Here is a 25,024-nt window from a genome sequence, read left to right as displayed (position 1 = left end):
CCCAGTCTAAACAATATATTCACCTCTGCTAGTCTATTCAAAGGACCAGCACTTTCCCTGAACTGTACACAGATAGTGGTGAAGGTGAGATTAGTTTACAACATGGAACCGTGAGGAAAATGCAGAGTTCAACCCTCATGTTTTACTTGCAAAGACATTTTGTAACCCATTTCCGCACTCAGCGCTTTTGGGGCCAGCTAACTTTTTAGTTTCTGGCACATAACTCCTCCCTGACTGATGGAAATACAACAACTAAGTTGGCCAGCAGTGACCCATCATTGCCCTGACAATGCAGCTTTAAGCTTGTAAGGCACCAGGACAAACTAGGACAAAACTGTATTTCCTTTCATTCAGGTGGAGGTTCAATATGTGATTTGACTCTTGAATTGAGCGTGGAAGAGGTGATACAAAGACCACAGCTAAATTGCTTGTTGCTGCGCTGCTGAATATGAAATTGACACAGGTGCTTGTAGAGCCAGAAGACACACAAAAAGATTCAGCCTTGGGGGAGAGCCAAGGTCACATTAGGAGTCACTCTGAGAATTTTCTCTCGTACGCTGACTTATTATCATGGCAGTGGTACCTGCATTTTGAATGAAGGTTGCTTGCATCACTTCAATCTATAATAGGGTAGACCATTGCCTGCTCTACAGCACACTGGGAGGAATTATACTTTGATAGTGTGGGGAGCAGAGGGGGATGTAGAGTTTGATCAGAATTGAAATAAGTGACTCCAACTATCCTTATGGTTCCCATGCAATTTAGGTACAAATTAGGATTGAAAACAAGAGGTGCAGACTTAAGGTAACTGGGCAAAAGAGTTAGTGGCAACACAAGGAGAAGCTATTTTTAAACAGCAAGAGGTTAGGATCTGGAATACACTGTGATGGGGACAGATTCAACTCTGCCTTTCAAGAGGAAATTGGATAATTAAGCACCTAAAGAAAATGGTAATGCATGACTGCAGGTAAAAAGCAAGACAGCACGGTGGCATGATGGTTAGCACTGCCGCCTCACAGCACCAGGGACCCAGGTTCAATTCTGGCTTTGGGTCACTGTCAGTGTGGAGTTTGCACGTTCTCTCCTTGTCTGTGTGGGTTTCCTTTGGGTGCTCTGGTTTCTCCCACTGTCCATAGATGTGTGGGTTAGGTTGACTGGCTGTGGTGAATTGCTCCTTAGTGTCAAGGGGGATTAACTGGGTAAATGTGTGGGGTTATGGGAATGGGGCCAGGGTGGGATTGTTGTTGGTGCAGACTCAATGGGCCAAATGGCCTCCTTCTGCATTGTCGGGAATCATGGTTCTAATAGCTAAGTTGGTCTTTGCTCTTGCAGGGAGCCAATACACAGATGATGGGCATAGTGGCCTCCATCTGTACAGTAATCTGTCTATGATTCTATTAATCAATAGTTCCATAAGGAACATTGCCAGCCATCACTGATTAAAATGGCTTTTTTTTAAGGGTTGATGAGTTTTTGATAAGAGAGGGGATTAAACGTTATGGGGAGAGGGCGGGAATGTGGAACTGAGCCACGACAGATCAGCCATGATCTTATTGAATGGCGGGGCAGGCTTGAAGGGCTAGTTGGCCTACTCCTGCTCCTATTTCTTATGTTCTTAATCATAATTTTGCTTTCAACCTTTCTAATCACACTTCACCAAGTTGCTCACTGTGTGTTGGCTTGGATGCTGAAACTTTTGAAAACCTATTGATATCCAATCTGTTAATTGTAGGAAAGAATCCTCTTCCCTGTCACAATTCCTGTACTGTCCACACCCACAATTATTCTGTTGATACTTTTAACAGTTCATGCGCTTCTGTTCAAATGGATGTTACTGCTTTCTTCTCTCCCTTCTATCCTGAGAAATTGCATGCATTAAAACAACGGTGGAAAACTGAATTACTTGCTGATCATTGCCAATGCTGACTGTTGCTCGAAATGACCCACTATTAGTCCCCTGGCATTTGTTGTAGTTTACCCTTTCATCAGTGATATAAACAATTCTCCAGCACTGTGTTTGATATCATTCATTCCCTCCCTCCCCGCCACACACACACACACACACACACACACACACAACATGATTTCAGAAGCAACAAATGATTCTTAGATTGAAGCATTCATTTTGGTTGATTGACTTGCATGGTAGAGCTTCAAACCTGGCCTTCAATCCCTTGCTGTCTTAATAGGCTTCTGTTTATTGAACTGCCTATGAGTAAACTGAACAATTTTGGTCCCCTTCTGTAAGGAAAGAAGGACTGGCATTGAAAGAAATCCAGAGAAGATTACTAGGTTGATCCTGGCTACGGAGAAATTTTATTTGTGGAGACGTTGAGTAGGCTGGACCATTGGAGTTTTTTTTATTTTTAAAATATACTTTATTTATAAATACTCTGAAATAAACCATTAGAGAAACAACATTTCCAATCGTTACAAACAGTGCAAAAATGTCATATTTACAATTTCTTTAACTTCAATATTTGACAGTGTTCAGTTCCAAGAAGTTACAGACATTACATTTCAGTTTTTCAACAAGCTATATGCATACATCACATTTCACTGTGTGCCATTTTCACAGTTACACAGTCTGAAGGTTCTTTTGCAGTTACTGGCCCAACCGTCTGCTTTGGTTGAAAGGCTTTAAACAGTGGCCTTTCCCCATTGTGCCTTTGCGGTGGCTGCTACAAGCTTGAGAGCGTCCCTCAGCACATAGTCCTGGATCTCAAAATGTTCCGGTCTGCAACACTCGGTCAAGGACAAATCTTTGCACTGGAAGATCAGCAACTTTCGAGCGGACCAAAGAGTGTCCTTCACCGAGTTGATGACCCTCCAGCAGTAGTTGATATTTGTCTCGGTATATGTCCCTGAAAACAACACATAAAAGAATGAGAAGCAATCTTATTGAAACATATCAGGTTCTCAGGGGCTTGACGAGGGGTGGGGGGGGATACTGAGAGGATATTTCCTCTTCTGGGAGAGCCTAGGACCAGAGGGCAGCATTTCAGAGTAAGGAGTTGCCCATTTAAAACAGACGAGGAGGAATTTCTTCACTCAGAGGGTAGGAAATCTGTGGAATTTGTTGCTGCAAAGAATTGCAGAGGCTGAGTCATTAAATGTATGAGAGAGACGGATTTTTAATCAGTAAGGGAACCAAAGGTTATGGGGATACGGCAGGGAAGTGGAGTTGGGGATTACCATATCAGATCAGTCAGGATCTCATTGAGTGGCAGAGCAGACTCAATGGGTCAAATGGCCTACTCCAGCTGCAACATCTTATGGTTTAACCTAAGCTGAAAATCATTCAGAGATGGATTTGCTATGCAACCCTGCCACATCCCATCTTGAATTTCCTCTCTGCCATTCTCTCTCCACTGCTTTAAGATGCTCTTTGAAATGTATCCCTTTGACTAAGCTTTTAAAGTCTCATAGAATCATAGAACCCTACCGTGCAGAAAGAGGCTCTGCGGCCCATCGAGTCTGCACCAAACACAATCCCACCCATGCCCTAACCCCATATCCCTACATATTATACCCATTAATCCCTCTAATTTACGCATCCCTGGACACTAAGCGGCAATTTAGCATGGCCAATCAACCTAACCTGCACATCTTTGGACTGTGGGAGGAAACTGGAGCACCCAGAGGAAACCCACGCAGACACGGGGAGAATGTGCAAACTCCACACAGACAGTGACCCGAGCCGGGAATCAAACCCGGGACTGTAAAGCAGCAGTGCTAACCACTGTGCTACCGTGCGGTCCTGACTAATGTCTGCTCCAACACTTTACCTGATAATATTCGTGTGAAGCACCTTGGGAGTTGTTGCTGTGTTAAAGGCACTATGTAAATGTAAGCTGTAAATGTGATCTTTGGGCATCCTGCAACAACTATCAGGTCTACATCTGTATCATCCTATAACATCTGTAGTTCTGCTCTGTTGAGGAAGGGACATGTTTCCTCTGGAATTAACAAAAACTGGGGTCCATTTTACTTGGTGTGTTTCAGTACCTTGGGAGACTTTACTACATTTGAGGTGTCATAGTAATGCATGTTGCTGTTCTGGCATTATTAGAAAACACATGGATGAAACAATACTAATAAGAGCATTTTACATTGCAAAACATTTGAATCAAGAATTGTGCTTTTGGGCAATCCTTTCTGTCTGCGACGGTAGCTCGGTGTAGACAGAATGGGTACCAATTGACTCTGTAATCCTGATTAAGGGGTGAGGGAGTCTGAAAAACCCCACGATAATTTTGTCCAAAGTTGGGGGGGTGGATGGGTGAGGGATAAAGCAAAGAAGAGCATTAACTTCCATGTTCTTTGCCCTTCTTTCTAGTCTCAGCGCCGCGTTACATTTCACCTGCCCGCCGGCTCCCAGGAAAGCTGCAGTGATAGTGGTTTAGGAGACCATGAACCAGTAAGTGGTGGCACGCTGATCTCACACCCTCTCCCTCTGGTTCAGCCGCAGGACGAGTTCTACGAGCAGGCTTCCCCAGACAAGAGGACCGAGGCCGACGGCAACTCTGACCCAAATTCTAGTAAGTGACCACCGTCTTTTTGCTCTCTCTATCTCTCTCTCCTTTCTGGGTGTGAACTGGAAATGTGCCTAACCTTGCCCACGTTGGCTTTCAGAGCTAACCCCCACAGCGCCCTCCACCATCCCAAGGGTCCTGAGTTCAAAGTTTTGAGTCCGATCGCTTTTCTTTTTTTGATTTTTGAATGCGCCCAGAAAACTAATGTGTGTGGAGCTGCTGCTGCAGGTTTTATTGGCTGCAACGCAATATTATTAAACTTTTGTTTCTGCGGAAGCATAAAGACGGTGAGGTGGGTGCTTGGGGGGGGGGGGGGTGGTGGATGGTAATTGATGTTTTATTGCCAAAGTTTAAAGGGAGTGAGACGCCTCTTCCAGCAGAAATGTTTTAACTGCAGACTGTCTGCTTTTCTCCCGAGTTAATGACCCCGCACCATCTCGTTCTCAGAAATCGTACGGTTTGGAGCTGTGTGTGCCTGGAATTTGATTAGCGGCTCATTAAGCAGGGAGTAACGCAGGCAAACCTCCACTCTCTGCTGCAGGAGGAACTAACTCCACTTCTGCGTCTCTCCCAATATTCGCATCATTAAACAGGGTACTGTGCTCCAGATTTGCTCGTTGTGGTGTGTTTTTTTTTCCTTTTGGAACTGTGCTACATTAGATCAACAAGAAAGTACCATAAACATTTTGACTATTTGTATATTTTAGGAAGATACATTGACTTTTGGATACCACTGATTGGTGATTTCTCTTTTATGCTGACACCACTGACTCTGGGGATGGTCTCCTTGCATTGCAATTTTTTTTAATATATGGTGAACTGGCTTTTGCAACCCGATATTTGCTGTTAACTTTTTGGATACTCATTCTGGGCTAAACATGAATAAGCTGTTATGAATCTTGTTCTGGTGTTGCTTTTAATGTATTCATGATTCGTGGTTAAGTCATTAGCAGTAAATGAACCACTTGTTGCCTATCGAGACTTGATTTCAGCTCTTCTGAACTGTCTGGTGCTGATTAAATTTCAAAGTGTGATAGTTTGCAGGTTCTACGCAAATGTAAAGGATTGACCAATGGTCCCCTGCCTTGTACCTCTTGGTAGCATCATTGTTTCACCCCTCTCAGTGAGCTGAAAGTATAGTTTCTGTCTCCATGTCATAATGACACTGAAGGTGTCAGGTTTGATTCCTGATCTGTGGCAAGTTAGCAGATTGCAGTTAGGGGAGCAGGAGCTTGCTTTTCTTCATAAAAATATTTGCCTGAAGCTTCCTGTTCTTTGCCACTGCCATCAGTTTCTGTTGGAACTCCACATGTCATTAGTTTTGATGAAGTCACTAGGTCTCAATGATGTCATTGGTTTCCATGATATCATTGGCCCCCAGTGATGTAATTTGTCCCAGTGATGTCATTGGACCAATAATATCACAGGGATCAATGATATCATGGGTTCCCCAGTGATGTCAGTGGTCCCCAGTGATGTCAGTGGTGAAGTGATACAATTTGTCCCAGTGATGTCAGTGGTTCCCCAGTGATGTCATGATTCCATATAGTCAGTGTCCTAGTGATGTTACTGGTTCCAGTGACATCTTAATTTCAGTGATATCATTAGTCTGGGAGGTGTCATCAGGTCCTTATGTTTGTCAGTGTGAGAGGGATGGGCATGGAATGTGGCATCCTCACTTGATGAGGACTGAGGGGTGAGATGGGCAGAGGGATGCAGCATTCCCATATTAAATGTAAAAATCATAACGAGGTTTCAGGGGCAACAAGATACCCATACAGGTTTTGTTTTGCTTTTAAATGTTTTCTTTTTCTTTCCTTTGTTTAGAAAAGGGAATTTGAATGCGCCTGCTGAGCATTTTAAAATATACTGGCTCAGTGAGATTGGAAATTCCAGGGATCTGCCATCTTTCCTTAAAGTTAACTGTGGCGTATGCGACATTGTAGTAACTGCAAAAGGAAATAAAGGGTACACTTTAGAGAGAAATAGTTTGTTCATAACAATCCACCAAGAGCCAGAGACTCTGCTGCATGAGTGAGTGAGTAAGATTGACCTTGACGTGCCATTTATTTTTGTTTAAACCACTGTTCCCCAATTTGTGTCGTGTCCATAAAATATGTTTCAATTTTTTTTGACAGTTTAAGTGAGCCTTTCATCATTTTTTTCAGCAGTAACAGGATTGTGAGAATTGGAACAGTGATGTTGAGAAACACTGGGCGACATTCTTGAAACCAGGAGAGAATTCACTACTTAAATTTCCTAAAGAAAATGAGGGTTTTCGTGGAGATGTGTTTAAATATTCAGAGGCCACGCCAATACAAAATGAGGTTGGGACCCATCAGGAACGTTTGAGGTTGGAGGGCAGTAATGATTGTATGTTTCAGTGCTGGCACCGACTACTCAACCAAGCAGAGTGTGGGTTGTAAATCAAATGATGAGGAAGGGTCTTCTTCAGATTCTTTCCTCTAACCAAAGTATGGATGCAGTGATGCTCCGGTCACATCCACATATGTACGTAGGGTATAGGAAGAGGAAGTCGCATGATCAATAAGATCATAGCTAAACTCAGAGCATTATAGAATTTCTACAGTGCAGAAGAAGGCCGTTCGGCCCATCGAGTCTGCACTGATAACAATCCACTCAGGCCCTATCCCACATGTTTACCCTGCTGGTCCCCCTGAAAATAAGGGGCAATTTACCATGGCCATTTGACCTAGCCTGCACATCTTTGGACTGTGGGAGGAAACCAGAGCACCCAGAGGAAACCCACGCAGGTATGGGGAGAATATGCAAACTCCACACAGACAGTCACCCAAGGCCGCAACTGAACCCAGGTCCCTGACCCTGTAAAGCAGCAGTGCTAAGCACTGTGCCACCTTGTCGTCCCATGTCAATAGCTCCACTTTTCTGCCTGTCGCCCATAACTCTTGACTCCCTTATAGATCAAAAATCTATCAAATTCGCCCTCAAACATTCAGTGACCCAGGCTTGTTGATGGGAAGAATTCCAAACACTAACAATCCCTTGAGGGAAGAAATTCCTCCTCATCATCTTAAACACGTGGCACAGTGGTTAGCACTGCTGCCTCACAGCTCCTGGGACCTGAGTTCGATTCCCAGCTTCGGTCACTGTCTCCGTGGAGTTTGCATATTCTCCCCATGTCTGCATGGGTTTCCTCCAGGTGCTCTGGTTTCCTCCTACAGTCCAAAGATGTGCGGGTTTGGTGCATTGCCCCTTATTGTTCCGGGATGCATAGGTTAGAGGGATTTAGTGGGGTAAATATATGGGGTTATGGGGATAAGTCCCTTGTGGGATTGTTGTCAGTGCAGACCCAATGGGCTGAATGGCCTCCTTCTGCAGTGTAAGGTATCTATGATTCTATGAAATGGGAAAGCTCTTATTTTGAAACTGTGTCTCCCTCTAATTCTCGAGTCCCGCATAAGGGGAAACGTCCTCTCAGCACTCACCCTGTCAAGCCCCTCAGAATCTGATATATTTCAAAAAGTTCACTACTCATTCTTCTGAACTCCAATGAGAATAGGCCCAAACTACGGAAACTTCCCTCAGATAGAGTAACAGTACTGTAAGCAATTGCCTTACTGTGATTAGGTTTCATTGCGAAGTATGGGGTCATACTTGGTAAGATCTGTTTGAAGGTTTTACAGTTTATTTATTAGTGTCACAAGTAGGCTTACATTAACACTGCAATGAAGTTTCACCCCCTAGATGTCACACTCTGATGCCTGTTCGGGTACACTGAGGGAGAATTTAGCACAGCCAGTGCACCTAACCAGCAGTTCTTTCGGACTGTGGGAGGAAACTGGAGCACCCAGAGGAAACCTACACAGACGTGGGGAGGATGTGCAGGCTCCACACAGACAGTGACCCAAGCCGGGAATTGAAGCTAGGTCTCTGGCGTTGTGAGGCAACAGTGCTAACCACTGTGCCACTGTGTGATCTGGATATTTTCGGAGGTGACTGGCCACAAGTCTGCATCGTTTGGGAGAGTGCCATGGATGTGTCACACATCTGGCTGGTGGCCACCATCAAAAACATTTACCTCTTGCTTGGGTCACCTGCTTCTTCCACTGTTTCAGATGTCACGAATTTATTCCCTCTCAACACTAAACAAAGCAGATGGTACCTTCGTCAGTTTGCCCGTTGGTGTGCCATACCAACTGTTTGGAAGCATAAAGTGAGAGCTCAGGGCCCTATGGGGCATCAATAAACCTTATCCCCATTCAAAGCCAGAATGGACGGCTGGTAATAACACTGTGATGCTATCCCTGTGTTAGACAATTTAGCACCATTTTAAGTGACAAAGTTTACTTGTAATAATAATAAAACCATGTCATAAAACTCCACTCTGCATCCAGTAAAGTCTAATGGATCCAGCCTGGAAGAATTTGATACCAACACCTTGCTGTATTAGAAACACTTCCCATTTTTAAAATTGGCAGATGGAGTATAATGTGGGAAAATGTAAACTTGACCACTTTGGAAGATTACAAAAGCAGTATATTATTTAAATGGAGAGAAATTGAGAAATCTGGTGACACAGAGGGATCTGGGTGTCCTAGCCTTTACATGAATCACAAAAGGTTAGCCCACAGATGCAGCAAGTGATTGGGAAGGTAAATAGGATGCTGAAAATGTTGCAAAGCTTTACTGCAGCTGTTCAAACCTCAGTGAGACCATTCCTGAAATACCGTGTACAATTTCAGTCGCCTTATTTGAGAAAGAGGATAAATGCATTAGAAACAGCTCCGAGAAGGGTCACGTGACTCATTTCTGCGATGGAAGGGGCTTTTCTTACAAAGAATGGTCAAACAGGTTGGGCCTATACTCACTGGAGTTAAGAAGAATAAGAAGTGATCTTACAGAAACATATGAGGTCCTGAGGGGACTTGATCCTAATATACTGAAAGAACATTTCCACTTGTGGGGGAGAGACCAGAACTAGGAGATAAAGTTTAAGAACAAGAGATTTCCCTTCTAAGATAGAGATAAGGAGATTCTTTTTTTTCTCAGCGGGTGGTTAGTCTGTGGAGTTCTGTTCCCCAGAAAGCAGTAAAGACGGGGCCATTCGCTTTATTCGAGGCTGAATTAGATAGATTTCTAAGAGACAAGAGAATCAAAGGTTATCTGGAGCAGAAAGAAACTGGAGTTCAGACATAGCTAGATCAGCCTTGATCTTATTGAATCGCGGAGCAAGCTGGAAGGGCTGAATGGCCTACTCCTGAGCCTAAGTCCTATGACCCTACTACACCCCACCCCATGTACCACTGAAACAATCATTTTGCGATTGGCACATGATCTGACAATGCGAGGACATGCTGGAATTCTTGGACAAATTTCTGGAAATCAGTTGCAGGCTGGAAGCAGAAACAGGCCTGAGAACTGTAGTTGCCGTTAGATGATGGTGGAAAAGTGGGGAATGGAAATGGGATGAAGTTAATCAAATGCACATCATATTCTCTTTAAAGAAAGTTTGGTATTTTACTGTTGCTGATTGATTAAACATTTCAGGTTAGATGTTATATACACGCTGACATTACCAAAAGCAACACTTCAATTACTTCTTTTGCATACCTTGCTATTATTTTAATGGAGGTGTTAGCTCATTTAAAATTAATTGTTTAAGGTGTCCATTAAAGTAATGAAGAGGCAACTTTCCTGCCAGTGTTAAGAATGCGATAACATCATTGTCAGTAATTTTTAGACTGAAGACTCAAACGGTGTTTTTTATTTGACCCTTGCATGAGGTGAAACCCTAAGGTATTGAAACTGTTTTCTGTCTTGCAGTGTACATGTCTTCATCATCTAATAAGTTGTCCAGAGTCTCTACAGGTACCTGTAATACATTTGTAACATGATTTGTTTTGATATGAGAAATATGAACTGAGCCCATCTCAGAGGATTTGTGTTACTTCATGAGCACCAGAAGAAGCCTCTAAGGTTTTGAAAGATCCTCTCTAAGTGCGGGTTGGGGATAGGTAGCACTTTCCCAGTTTGAAAATGTTTTTGAATGCTGGTTTTTAAGTAATAACCCATCTTCCTCTTACCCTGCTCCATGCATTACAAATGCTCACTCTGTTCTCCCATGTCTTCTTTGATTGTTTAGTGTGATTTGTCTGACCTTATTCTCAGTGGTCCATGGGATATGCACTTTATTGCCCATTCCGCATGCCCCTGTGTATGATTGTCTGAAGTTTTGGCTATTGGGGGGGAGGGGGTTAAATTTCACTGGACATGGAGATTCTTGTGTGCCAAGGTGGAGGTGAGGTTGAAAAGCAGGCATTCGAGCATGCTAACATGCATTAAGTTGCAATAACGATATTTAGATTCATCCAATTTTTGGATCAATTAATTTTAAGGGACAACACTGACAGATTGTGGGATGACTTTCTGACATGGCACTGAATGTCAACAGGTTAGGTCCAGGCTTCACCAGATGCTGAGTAGAGTTTCATAACGTTATTCGGGTAAAAGATTCTCAGCAGTAAACCCTGAGGAGTAATATGTTCTGATTGGTGGCAGCCACGGCTGTATCAGAAGTGTGTGGTTTTTAAACCCCGCTCCATGTCGCTAAAGCCCAGAATCCGGGCTGACCCGTAAACGAGGGAGTGCCCCACTATTAAAGCGGCCACCTTTCAAATGAGATATTAAGCTGAGGCCTCCATATGCCCTCTAATTGGGGGCGTGACAGATCTTATGGCCCAGTTTTGAAGAAGAGAGGAACCCTCTCGTTTTGGCCAATGTTTGTTCTTATTACTTTGCTGTTTGTGGAAAAATGCTGACCGCTGATTTTCCTGCCTTGTTTCCTGAATTTGAAGAAGTATTTCACTGGTTTGTGAAGTGTTTTGGGGTGTGCTGAAGACGTAAAAGGCACGATATAAATATTAGCCTTTCCTTCTTTGAATGATTCTGGGTTTTTGCACCAAGTGTCCTTGTGGCCTGTGAGTGAGCCTACCTGATTAATGTCAAAAAGTGACAAACTATAATTGACTATTTAAATGTTGGCTCTGTGTCCATAAACCAGCTTCACAACTGCCAAAGCTTATTTTGCTTAGAAACCTGGCAGCGGGGAAGGAAAGGAACTGTTTGCGCCATCAGTATTGGCTCAGTTGCACCTCAGGTCTATCAAGTGAAAAGGTACTCGTCTAACACACTCATTTTTACTGATGCCTGATATATTTTCTGGCAGAAGTTTGCTAACCAGGGTGAAGGTTTTAGATTTTTTTTTGGTTGCTCCTTCCCCACAGTCAAATTGACTAATTTTCGACTGACTTCCTCAGAACACATTACTTTCAGATTGAAAATTGATTTACTGCTCCTCGAGGGAGAGTTGTTAAATTATCCGAGGACATCAGCATATGATTGCTGTGGCCATACTTTCATTCACATGTACGGGCTTCTCTTTCTAGCCTCGTTTATAGCTCCATGGGGATTGGACTAAGTTCAACTCAAGACTATCCTTTTAGCTTCAATCAAGATCGTACAGGTTGAATCCTAGCATTAATGTGTAGGCTGTGCAAATTGTTTTATTTGATGGGCAATGTTCATTCACACACCCAAATGTCTACGCAGGCTGCTTGTTTTTTTTCAGGGAAATTTTAAGTTTAAGTTTATTTATTAGCATCATAAGTCGCTTACATTAATGCTGCAATGAAATTACTGTGAAAATCCCCTAGTCGCCACACTCTGGCACCTGTTTGGGTACACTGAGGGAGAATTTAGCATGACCAATGCGCCTATACAGCATGCCTTTCAGACTCTGGAAGGAAACCGGAGCACCTGAAGAAAACCCACGCAGACACGGGGAGACTTTGCAAACACCACGTGGGCAGTGATCCAGGTTGGGAATCAAATGGGAAGGACAATGACATTATCTGAGTCAAAGGGGAAAGAGACTCTGGGTGGGATTTTCCTGCTCCGCTCGCCCCAAAACCGGAAAATCCCGCCTGAGGTCAACAGATCTTCACGTAGTCCGTGCCCTGCCCGCTACAATTCCCATGGCGGACGGGACAGGAAAATTTGCCCCACTGTCAGATAGTTGGTGTAGACGTAATGGGTCGAATGGCCTCCTTCTGCACTGTAAGGATTCTATAATTCTGTGAGAAGGCCAAAAAGTGCCACTTGTTGTTACAAACCCGCAACCCCCCTGCCCACCCCTCATTATGATCCCTGTGGCCGGGAGCGATGGAAAAACTCCCCCTTTGAGTCATTGGTTGGAGTGGTCGTTGCAAAGAGTTTATTGTATTGAGGATAATATTCATATTGGGCCTTGTGACATAGAATCATAGAATTCCTACAGTGCAGCAGGAGGGCATTTGGCCCATCGAGTCTATGCCAACCACAATCCCACCCAGAGCCTACTCCCGTAACCACACATATTTACCCTGCTTATCACCCTGAAACTAGAGTCAGTTTAGCCTGGCGAATCAACTGATTGCACACATCTTTGGAGTGTCGGAGGAAACCGGAGCACCCAGAGAAAACCCACGCAGACACAGGGAGAATGTGCAAACTCCACACAGAGGCCAGAAATGAACCTGGATCGGTGGTGCTAACCACTGTGCCACCATGTCATGATTCAGATGCCTACAGTCATATGCATCTCTTGAATCCTGGCTTGTAAAACCCAGGCAACTTGGTTCAATTTGAGATTATACACGCTTTGTTCTGTTTAAGTCACAAAGGACTGGAGAAAGGTTGGCAACCTTCCAGGATAGCCCTGGAGTCTCCAGGAATGAAAGATTTATCTCCAGGGCACTGCTTTGAGCAACAAACTCAACAAGACATTAAAAGATTCCTTTTTTCTTCAGCCTTCTTTGAACACTTTAGTTTAGTAATATTGGAGATGGATAAAAGACTGTTTGATTGGAAGGGTTTGGGGACAAGAGACCATATGGTGAAACTTCCAGGGATACGTCCAGCCAAAGTTGGCAATCCTAGCTTGAAGGATCGAAAAAATGTGTTATTCCTAGTGCTGTTGCTTTTTTAATGAATTAATCCTAAACCAAGCGCTATCTCTGTGCAATAATATTCCCCAATGCTAGAGAAAAGATATAATGCTGACATTTGAAAGTATCTCGGACTTGAAAGTCCAAATTGACGCCAAAGTGATACGAAACTCCCGTTCCCTCATTTTGTTGGCGCATCAGGCTTCACCAATCCATAGCTCCTACACTGTGACAGAATGCTTGGGGTCTGACCTCCCTCTGGCAGAGCAAAGAACCAGGAAGGTTGATCATGTTGTCTTGGTAATGTCACTGGATTAGTCATCCAGAGGGCCAGGCCAAGGCTCCAGAGATACTGGTTCAAATTCCACCACATCAGCTGGTTGAATCTAAACTCAGTTAATAAAATTGTGAGTTGAAACATAAGAAACGTAGAAACTCGAAGCAGCAGTAGATCATTCAGCCCTTCAAACCTGTCCCACCATTCATTATGATCATGGCTGCTCATCAAATCCAATATCCTGATCCCCCTCCCCCTCATATCCTTAATCCTTTGGGGAGGCCGAGTGGTATTATCACTGAACTATTAATCCAGAAACTCAGTTCTGGGGACCTGGGTTCGAATCCTGCCACGGCAGCTGGTGAAATTTGAATTCAATAAAAACATCTGGAACTAAGAATCTACTGATGACCATGAAATCACTGTCGACTGTCAGAAAAATCCATCTGGTTCATTTTGATATCCTTTGGGGAAAGAAATCTGTTGTCCTAACCTAGTCTATCCTACATGTGACTCCAGAGCCACAGCAATGTGGTTGACTCTCAACTGCCCGCGGGCAACGAGGGATGGGCAATAAATGCTGGCCAGCCAGCGATGCTCGTGTCTCATGAACGAATAAAACAAAAACAAGGCTAGTCTCTATAATGGTGACCACGAAATAAGTCTTAAAGTTTATTTATTAGTCACAAGTAAGGTTTACATTAACAATGCAATGAGATTACTGTGAAATTCCCCTAGTCGCCACAGTCCAGCACCTGTTCGGATCACAGCACCTAACCAGCATGTCTTTCAGAATGTGGGAGGAAACCGGAGCACCCGGAGGAAACCCACTTTAACCTTCATGAAACTCCATCTGGTTCACTAATGTAATCTTCAGAAAAGGAAATCTGCCATCATCAATGATATGGCCTCCATGTGACTCCAGATCCACAGTAATGCGGTTGACTCTTAACTGCCCTCTGAAATGACTGAGAAAGCCATTCCATTTCAAGGGCGATTAGAGATGGGCAACAACCGTACAACCTCAGTCCTTTAAAAGAATTATTTATTTTAAAAAGCGCACTAGCTTACTATTGAGCTGCTGGTTGTCTGGCTGAGGAATTATTTTAAACTTTCACAGTGATGCTGCGTGTGTGTTGCTTTTAGAGAAAGAAAACATCTGTGGTTAAGTGTGGAGAACTGTAGATCTCTGGCGGCACACTAGTGCCTTAAAATGGAATGTCATCGAACTGTCTGCCTCAGAGTACAATACTACAGGCTTTCATTTCACTGATCCTTTGAGAGAAAAATATTTCCGGTACATGTGGTAGGACAGCCCCTTGCCTCTTCCAGCTATCCTTGTGATGACCACCATCCAAGATCAGCAGTGCCAGTAAACATAAGGCTTTTGTTCACTCACATTATGCCCAGGGAACGTACAGAGATGCGTAGCCATGGAACACTTCTTGCTTTTGCGTGCAGTGTTTTCAGAACCTGTTACTAGTTGCCGTGTTAAGGGTTAGTCGTGCAGAAGTGCCTTCAAAGGACAGACAAGTTTTTGCAATGTTATTTTTCTCACTGGGGTGCCAGCTACGTTTGCCAAACTTTTGCAATCTTCTGGAGGAAGGCAACACTCAGCTTTAGCATAGTTACATCTCTCACGAGTAACTTAATGGCTTTGGCACGATTTACATGATTCTGTGTGTTTATCAACAAAGAAATGAAAATGGGCAAGTGTTTCAAAACAGAGGACAGGCCGTCTTTAAAGTTGAGTCCATGTTTTTTTTTAAGTAAGAAGCCTCAGAGCACCAGGTTAAAGTTCAGAGCGCTGTTCCTTCATCAGCTTGTGATACCAAATAAACCCGTTGGACTTTAACCTGGTGTTGTGATACTTCTTATTGTGTCCACCCCAGTCCAACGCCGACATCTCCACATCTTGGTTTTTAAGGTAATCAGTTAGTAATTCAGACAGGAACAAAGATGTTGTAAGGGTTGTTTGGTTTTCACAGAAAGGTCAGGAGGCTTGTATTGTTGTACGTAAATTGTTTATCGCTAGTCCATGACTAAATACATATCCACAGTGCAGCCCTGCAAGGGTGCTGTCTTCATGCTGACTCCTTCCGGAATTTACTCCACAGGCAGTCAACTTTCTTGTGACTGTCCACATCATAGTGTGTCTGGGACTCTTCTTCATTCCCACATTAACCCCTACTTTGCCAACTGCGCTTACCCTACAGTAGGGATAGGAATACGCCATCGAACAACACCTTTTCGAGAATCTCACTGCCATTCATGCCAATGGGATTTTCCTGTACATATGGTGGTACAGGCCCTTGCCTCCTCCAGCTAACCTTGTGATGTCCATCATGCAAAATCAGCAATGCCAGTAAACATGAGGCTTTTGTTCACTCACATTATGCCCAGGGAATGTACAGAGATGGGTAGCCAAATTCTCCAACCTCATGCAGCAGGAGCGTGGCGTGAACAGGGCGGTGAGATTGCACCTCTTGTGTTTAAACAGCACATTTGACTTAATAAAATGTCCCAAGGTGCAAAATGTGCTGCTAAACCATTTAAGAAGATATAAGGACAGGGTTATCAAAACATTAATCAAAAAGGTTAGTTCAAAGGCTGAAAATGAAGCAGGATTCCTTCGCTTTGGGCCCAGGCAACTGAAGACGCAGGCACCAGTGTTGGAGTAACTACATTTGGAGATGCTGGCCAAAATGATATAAGCTTTAAGCTTGGATATCTCAGAGGGCATTCTGCATTTTCTTACAGAAATAGAGAGGAGTGCAACCATCTGAGGATTTGAAAATAAAGAATGAGGATTTTAAAATTGAGGCAATCTGTGGCTTGTGCTTGTTAAAATAATGGGGAAGATGATGTCCCAGTGGTATGATTGCTAGATTATTAATCCAGAAACTCTGCAAACGTTCTGGAAACCCGGGTTCATGTCCCGTCACGGCAGATGGTGGAATTTGAATCTGGAATTAAGAATGTACTGGTGACCATGAAACCATTGTCAGAAAAACCCATCTGGTTCACTAATGTCCTTTAGAGAAGGAAATCTGCCGTCCTTGCCTGGTCTAGCCTACAGGGCCACAGCAATGTGGTTGACTCAACTGCTCTCAGGCAACTAGGGATGGGCAATAAATGCTGGCCTGCCAACGATGCCCCCATGTCCCACAAATGAATAAAAAATAGCGTATCTATATGGTAAGTCCATGTGCGCCAGCTTGGTTTTATAACCCATAACTCTTCCCCCTGTTGTGACAAAAAGTCTTAGTTTTTACACCTTCAGTTGCCCTCCCCTCGCAACGCTCTGAAAGAACCACTGAAGGAGTGAGTCCTTGATCAGCAGAATGGAATTAGAGCAGTTAATTGATGTGAAGAGATATATTGTACAGTTTGATGGATCAAGAGCATCTACACTGAAGCTTTCTTTGATTATATGTACATTTTTGAAAAAGGGATTATCCCTTTAATATGCAGTCTGCGTGCAACCCATACCTCGTGGGTTACAATAGTCATCTGTAAAACCCCAACTTGCGGTTTGGAAGTCAAAACTGTAAAAGTGAAAAACAAGCATCCCAAAGAGGGCGGCACGGTGACACAGAAATGAGCATGGCTGCCTCACAGCGCCAGGGACCCGTGTTCAGTTCTGGCCTCGGGTCATTGTCTGTGTGGGGTTTGCACGTTCTCCCTGTGTCTGCGTAGGTTTCCTCCGGGTGCTCCGGTTTCCTCCCACAGTCCAAAGATGCGCAGGTTGTGAATTGGCCATGCGAAATTTGCCCCTTACTGTCAAGGCTGTGAGGAATGGGTTAATAGACCTGCCCAATTAACTCCTAATTTGATGTCAATTATTCAATAAAAGTCACTGATGAAGAGGTCACAGGGGGTACTATTTTGTAAAGTTGGATCAAAGAAATAAAGCTATTTTGTGAAGAATCAGAATCATGTCTGCTTTACTCTCCAGCAACCATGAGGCTCAAACAAGGGGGACTAGCAGGGTAAATACTTATGGTTACGGGGATAGAGCCTGTTGGGATTGTTGACGGTGCAGGCTCGATGGGCTGAATGTCATCCTTCTGCACTGTGAGGATTCTAAAGAATATCTTGTTTTTCTCTTTCAATGGTAGGGAACAGAAACAGATATGTGGTGACATTGATCTGAAAAACGTGCCAGAATGTGGCATTAATCTGCAAGGGGTTAAAGCACAATACTCGCAGAAAAGATGTGAATAGACACAGCTATTTCCCTTCCACTATCGTTCCTTCCTGTAAGGAGCTCAGCAGGTATTGGCATCCCATCTACAGTCTATTCCCTAGTGTCTGATAATCACTTTCATATTTCTTTATGAAAATTGCTGTGAGTGAGTAACTCCATTTATTTGCGATTCTGGCTTGGCAATGTCTTTCATGTGGGCTGAGCAGAGGGCTAGCTGCATTAATAATCTTAATGGAATTCTTTTGACCTGCTGCTTGGAAGTATTTGAAATTCTGTGTGTTTTTTTTATTTTGTTCAGCCGCTTTGAATGTGTGAACTGGTGAATTTGTTCCAGTTAAAGAAATGTTTTACTTGGAACGCGTGCCTTTTATTTAAACTGCAAGATTAAATGACATTCTGAATAGTGTGTTATTGCTGGACTATGCCGATCCCAATAATGTATTATTCAGTTAGTCCTCCAATCCTCTGGCAACCCCCCCCCCATCTCCCCCCTACACCCCGCTCCAGCTTTATTCCCATATGTTATTGAACCAGAACAGCTTTTAAAATTCAATGAGTCGCTTGAATGGATTTGCTAATTTCTGCTGATCAAAATAGTCCTTTTCGTCTCTTCTTCCCATCCTCCTTCTCCCCCCACCCCCCCCACCACCCCCCCCCGCGCAAAAATGAATGTGATTTGTATGTTCCCAATACATCTCAGGATGCTCTACACAACATGGGAACAACCTTTGTTTGCACACCAGTCCAGGGCTGTTCCCCACCTGTGCTGTTTGTGCATCCTCGGTGTGACCCTCTGACAGTCAGTGCTAATGTCCTACCTAAATTAATTGCAAGGGAATGTACAAAGTGAGGCTCTATCCATTGGCTCTGTCCTTGCTACCAGCTCCCACTGCACATAAAACTGTGAAACCGTAGAACCATAGAAGGAGGCCATTCAGCCCATCAGCTTTATAATGACTCTTCAAATTGAGCATCTTATGCTAGCTCACCGCCCCCCGACCTTATCCCTGTAACCCCCTGCATTTATTGTGGTCAGTCTTACAGGGGTTTGTCTATCAATTTTCTATATATTTATAAATAATCACTCAATTTCTGTGCAATATACCATCTAAAAGAACACGGTGTTCTGTGTCACATTGCATTGCTATCAGGACAACGTTGGGAGTAATACCCACTGATAGTTTTGCCATGACCTGTTCAATTGGTGAACCTGATGCTTTGTCATGCTTTCATCAACACTGCTCTGTATTCATGTGCCAAGCGACACCAAGTGACCTCCTTGCAGTGAGCAGAGTCGACCATATGGAGACGTGGCCCGGGGCTGCTCTTTCACCAGGCATCTTGTTGAGAATGGCATCAGAAAAGCTGAGCTGAACCCAAATTGTCCACCCTGTTGGCCCGCCAAGGGATGCTCATGGGAATTGCTGATGTTTAAAGTATGAACTCATAAACACAAAATGACGATCATGAAATTGCAGGCAGCAGTCTAATTCAAGCCACGTTGATTTATCGCAAACACTTTTTGTATTGCACAGATCACGTTGTGATCCCAATATTAGCTTAATTTATTAATTTCATCATAAGCCTTCAAATTTCTAAAATTAGATGAAAAGTTTTGTTCCTCAAGATGAGAGAAATTAGTGTGTTAATGAGGTTTCACTTAATTTATGAGTGAATTGGAGATATGACTTTTCTTTACATCCAGGAGTGTATTTAAGACAGAGATAGAGAGGTTTTGATCTCCTTTCCAATCAAAGCCTGTGGGGAGAAGGCAGTTGAGAAACATATCCGCCATCACTGAATTATGCCGCATGGCACAGTTGCACTGCTGTCTCATGGTGCCAGGGACCCGGGTTCAATTCCGGCCTCGGATCACTGTCTGTGTGGAGTTTGCACATTATCCCCGTGTCTGTGTGCGTTTCCTCCAGGTGCTCCAGTTTCCTCCCACAGTCCAAAGATGTACAGGTTAGGTTGATTGGCCATGCTAAATTGACCCTAGTGCCGGAAGTCAGCAGGTCACATATGTGGGTGGGATTGTGATCAGTTCAAACTCTTTGGGCTGAATGGACTCCTTTATTTATCCTGGGATTGATTGATTGATTGATTTTACCCTGGATTGATCCCTCCTGGGATTTAATGGGATTGAGAGTTATAGATAGGCCTGGTAGGTATGAATATGATCGGCGCAACTTGTAGGCCGAAGGGCCTGTTTGTGCTGTAGTGTTCTATGTTCTATGTTCCTTTTGCACTGCACGGATTCAATGAATCTGTGAATGATGGAGCAGACTCAATGGGCTGAATGGCCAAATTCCGCTCCTATATCTTATGGTCTTAAGATCTCATAGTATGTACACTGTTTTGTACACTGCTCTGTGTCTTGCTCTGTCAAAGGCTGTTGGTCATCTGACATTGATCTCTTGCATACAGCATCATGAATGTCATTGTTAAAATAACAGTGGCTCTATAATTAGCACTGCAAAATGTAGCTGTTTTTCCATTTCTTCCATCTAGTGTCTGTTTGCTGTGCCACAGCCATGTGTCTCCAAACCATCTTACTGTTTGTTTGATGCCTTGAACCCATGTCAAATGGGGACAACCCAGAATTCATTGCGCAGCTGAGAGGTCCATCCAATTGGCCGGTGCTGGGCCTAATTTTCTGCACAAAATTCTGAAAATGCAAGTGAAAAGTAAATCCTGTCAGTACAAATCAGGCAATTTCTGGCACTGATTTTTTTCAATCCTGCTGAAAACTAGCAATGGCATAAATGCCACCTCTGAATAAGAGGATGTTTACTTGGAGCATAAACACTGGCGTAGACCTCTTGGGTCAAATGGCCTGTTTTTGCACTGTAAGTTCCATGTCAAGTGATGTTGATATGTTGGCTATCTTGCCAATGGTCCTTGAACTGTTCTTCCCCACTTTCAAGAGAAAATAATTTTCATGGACTAAGAACCTTTTAGCGATCCACTTAAGAGTTACCTGACAGATCTGTGAGGACTTACGGTTAATGAAAAATGGCCTTACACGGAGAGATGGCCACAAATCCTGTTTCTTTTTTCAGCGGTAATGACTTATAAAAGATCCCAAGAGGGGCGGCATGGTGCTTAGCACTGATGCGTCACAACGCCAGGGACACGGGTTCGATTCCCGGCTTGTGTCATTGACTGTGTGGATTCTGCGCGTTCTCCCTGCATCTGCGCGGGCTTCCTCCAGGTACTCCAGTTTCCTCCCATAGTCTGAAAGACATGCAGTTTAAGTGCATTAGCCATGCTAAATTCTCCCTCAGTGTACCCGAACAGGTGCCAGAGTGTGGCAACTAGAGGATTTTCACAGTAACTTCATTTCATAGTTAATGTAAGCCTTCTTGTGATTCATAAATAAATAATACTTAAATCCAGTGGCCATTGAGATCTCTCATTTTTGCCCCACAACTGCCTTTATCTTTTACTCTTTCCCCAGTGATCAACATCATCTACCTATGATTATTATTAATTTGACCACCCACTGATGTATAAAGCTGTGAATCATGTGTTACCCCAGAGCATCATATGCTCTGTTTCTCTATTTTACCATAACAGACAAAAAAAAGACAACACTCATAAAAGTCAAGTAAGAAACAAAAAGCTATTGATGAGGAGAGGAAGGATGTTACAAGCTTCTAAATGCTCCTGCAAGCAACCAGTGACTGTGGTCAATTCTATGCACCGAGCCAGTCTGTAAATACAGTGAAATACTGACTGTGACGGCACAGTGGCTAACACTTGCTTCACAGTGCCAGGGCAACCAGGTTTAATTCCTGGCTTGGGTCACTGTTTGCACATTCTCCTCGTGTCTACATGGGTTTCCTTCAGGTGCTCTGGTTTCCTCCCACAGTCCGAAAGACATACTGGTTAGGTGCACTGGCCATGCTAAGTTACCCCTTAGTGTCCAAAGATGTGTGGGTTAGGTGGATTGGCCATGCTAAATTACCCCTTGGTACCCAAAGATGTGCAGATTAGGTGGATTGGCCATGCTAAATTACCCCTTAGTGTCCAAAGGTGTGCAGGTTAGGTGGATTGGCCATGCTAAATTACTCCTTAGTGTTGGGGGATTATAAGGGTAAATACGTGGGGTTACAGAGATAGAGCCCTGGTGGGATTGTTGTCGGTGAAGGCTTGATGGACCAAGTGGCCTCCTCCTACACTCGAGATTCTATCCAATGTGGAGGAGGTTACACAGATAGGAAAATGCCATGGATGGATTTGAACACAAGGGTGTGAATTTTAAATTTGCTGCGCTGTTTGACGGGGAGCCAGTTTAGGTCAGCGAGCACAGGGATGATGAAATAAGCCAGGAGCAGTCGCAGGCATTGTAAATGGGCTGTTACCAGCTTAACCGCATGGACTGCAGTGCTTAAATTCATGACGTATGCCCTGTTTCGACTCAGAGATTACAGTGACTGTCAGAAAGGTTCCCTGTTTGAGAAGCTCCAATGCACAGCTGTCTGCTTCACTCCAGCAATGTGGGGAATTCAGCCAGTGAGCTCAGATTAAAGGCACAAAAGGCTATCAGATATCCCCCAGGAATTCCTTTCCCCTGCAATCTCCTCACAGCATCTGTAAACATGATATTCATATCCAGCTTTTTGAGCCAGATTCCTGAATGGATACCAGCTCACAATATGAAATTCCAGTGAAATTTTGGCATCATGCATTGACCAATGATGACCATTACAGGATTGCAACAACCTGTATTTAAATAGCACCTTTCATCAAATTATTATTTTGATTTGATTCAATTTATTATTTTCACATGTATTAACATACAGCGAAAAGAATTGTTTCTTGCACGCTACACAGTTTAAGCATACAATTCATAGAGAAGGAAAGGAGAGGGTGAACAATGTAGTGTTACAGCCATAGCTAGGGTGTAGAGAAAGATCAACTTATATATGATAGGTCCATTCAAAAGTCTGATGGCAGCAGGGAAGAAGCTGTTCTTGAGTCGTTTGGTGCGTGACCTCAGACTTTTGTACCTCTTTCCCAACAGAAGAAGATGGAAGTGAGAATGTCCAGGGTGCGTGGTGTTCTTTATTATGCTGGTTGCTTTTCTGAGGCAGAGGGAAGTGTACACAGAGACAATAGATGGGAGGCTGGTTTGCTTGACTGAAGGGCCATTTGGTCCATTGAGTTCATCTCAGATTTCTGTTGAGCATTCCAGTTAATCCCACTCCCCTGTCCTATACCCGTAGACTGCAAATATATGGCCTCCAAACATCAGTCAAATTCCCTTTTTGAAATCAGTTAATTTCCTCTGCTTCCATCACCCGCTTGGTCAGAGAGGTGGGATTGAAGGAGGATAGAGGTTTAGGGAGAGAATTCTAGTGCTTAGATCCTTGGTATCTGAAAGCACGACCAATTATAGTTGAGTGATTGAGATTAGAAGTTTATTTATTAGTCACAAATAGGCTTACATTAACAATACAATGAAGTTACTGTGAAAATTCCCTAGCCGTCACACTCAGGTGCAGTGAGGGAGAATGTAACATGGCCAATACACCTCACCGGCACATCTTTCAAATTGTGGGAGGAAACCGGAGTACGTGGAGGAAATGCATGCAGACACCAGGAGAATGTGCAGATTCCGCACAGACACAAGCTGGGAATCGAACCTAGGACTCTGGTGCTATGAGGAAGCAGTGCTAATTATTGGGGATGTTCAAGAGGTTTGAGTTAGAGAAGTGCCGCAATCTCAGGGGATGACGTTGGGGGAAAGGGATCATGGAATCAGAAAAGATTGCATTTAATCCATGGAGGTATTTGAGAACAGATGTATCGCTCAGAGAGCACAGGGATGATAGATGGATTGCAGTTGCTGTGAGTAAGAACACAGGCTCTCATTTTACACTGGTGGGTGGGAGGGCAAGGAGCCACAATCTTCCCCTTGAGCAGTTGGGAGGGTGGCCCAGGTTTTCTGTGGAAGGTTGCCTTCTCAGATGTCACCACTCAGTTATGGGATTGCGGCCAGTGCTACTGCGGTCAGCCAGGAGGTGTGAGCCATCGAGAGGTGGGGATGCCGTCAGTCTGTAGGGTGTGTGTTTGAGTTGGGGTGATGGGATCTCAGACAGGCAGGTAGGTTATTTTTGAGACAGCGACAATGACAATGAGACTGTCTCATTAACTATCAGCAAATAAAAACAGAAAATGCTGTTAGCATTTAGCATCAGCACTCAGAGAGGGGTAAACAAGGTTAACATCTTTGATCTGCAGCCTTTCATCAGAACTGGAAAAAATTGTTAAATTTAATTATAATGTCACAAGTGGGCTTCCATTAACACTGAAATGAAGTTACTGTGAAAATCCCCTAGTCACCACACTCCAGCGCCTGTTCGCGTACACTGGGAGAGAATTTTGCATGGTCAGTTCACCTAACAAGCACGTCTTTGGACTGTGGAAGGAAACTGGAGTACCTGGAGAAAACCCACACAGATATGGGGAGAACGTGCAGACTCCGCACAGTGACCCGAGGCTGGAATTGCACCCGGGCTCCTGATGCTGTGAGGTAGCAGTGCTAACCACTGTGGCGCCCTCAATTACAAATGTAACCAATTTTAAGCAAGGGTGGTTGCGGGGAGAGGGGTGTAGGGAAATCTGTGACCAGGTGGAAGGCAAAAAGGGTGGCAATGGGACAAAGGGAAGATGTATTGAGAAGGTGTGAACGATAATATCAGAATCATTACCAGGGCTCCGGCTGAAAAGATGATTCTGATTACTAAATCATGAGATGTGCTTGGCCTGAATGGAGCAGGATAAATACATTTGGGAATAAATAGATATATTCACAGGATAATTATGAGATTGACAGAAACAAAGGCAGTGGAATCTGAACGGTCTCCGGAAGAGGGGTACAGGCCCACTAGTGATGACCAGCTGGACTGCAATTGTTAAAGTAGCCTGCTGAAATGTTTACTTACTTTTAAGAGGTTAATTAAAAATACATCAATTGGTGTTATTCTTTAATAATTAATGTTTCAAAAGATCTCTTGCATCAGCAATT

At 43.7% G+C, this 25,024-nt stretch overlaps 1 protein-coding gene across 2 annotated transcripts in view; it reads left to right on the top strand.

The window, feature by feature from the left end:
- Positions 1-25,024, top strand: part of pcdh9 (protocadherin 9) — a 728,369-nt gene that overhangs the window by 457,372 nt on the left and 245,973 nt on the right. The window contains exon 2 of one of the 2 annotated variants that reach the window (XM_080198088.1): positions 4,340-4,541. In XM_080198088.1, the coding sequence (XP_080054214.1) occupies positions 4,340-4,541 (202 nt within the window). The remainder of the gene's footprint in view (positions 1-4,339; positions 4,542-25,024) is intronic. The other variant, XM_080198087.1, reaches the window with a different exon arrangement.

Source organism: Carcharhinus amblyrhynchos, chromosome 10 (genome assembly GCF_965287045.1).
Source record: "Carcharhinus amblyrhynchos chromosome 10, sCarAmb.v2.hapA, whole genome shotgun sequence".
Classification (NCBI taxonomy): Eukaryota; Metazoa; Chordata; class Chondrichthyes; order Carcharhiniformes; family Carcharhinidae; genus Carcharhinus; species Carcharhinus amblyrhynchos.
This window is presented reverse-complemented; position numbering and strand designations above follow the sequence as displayed.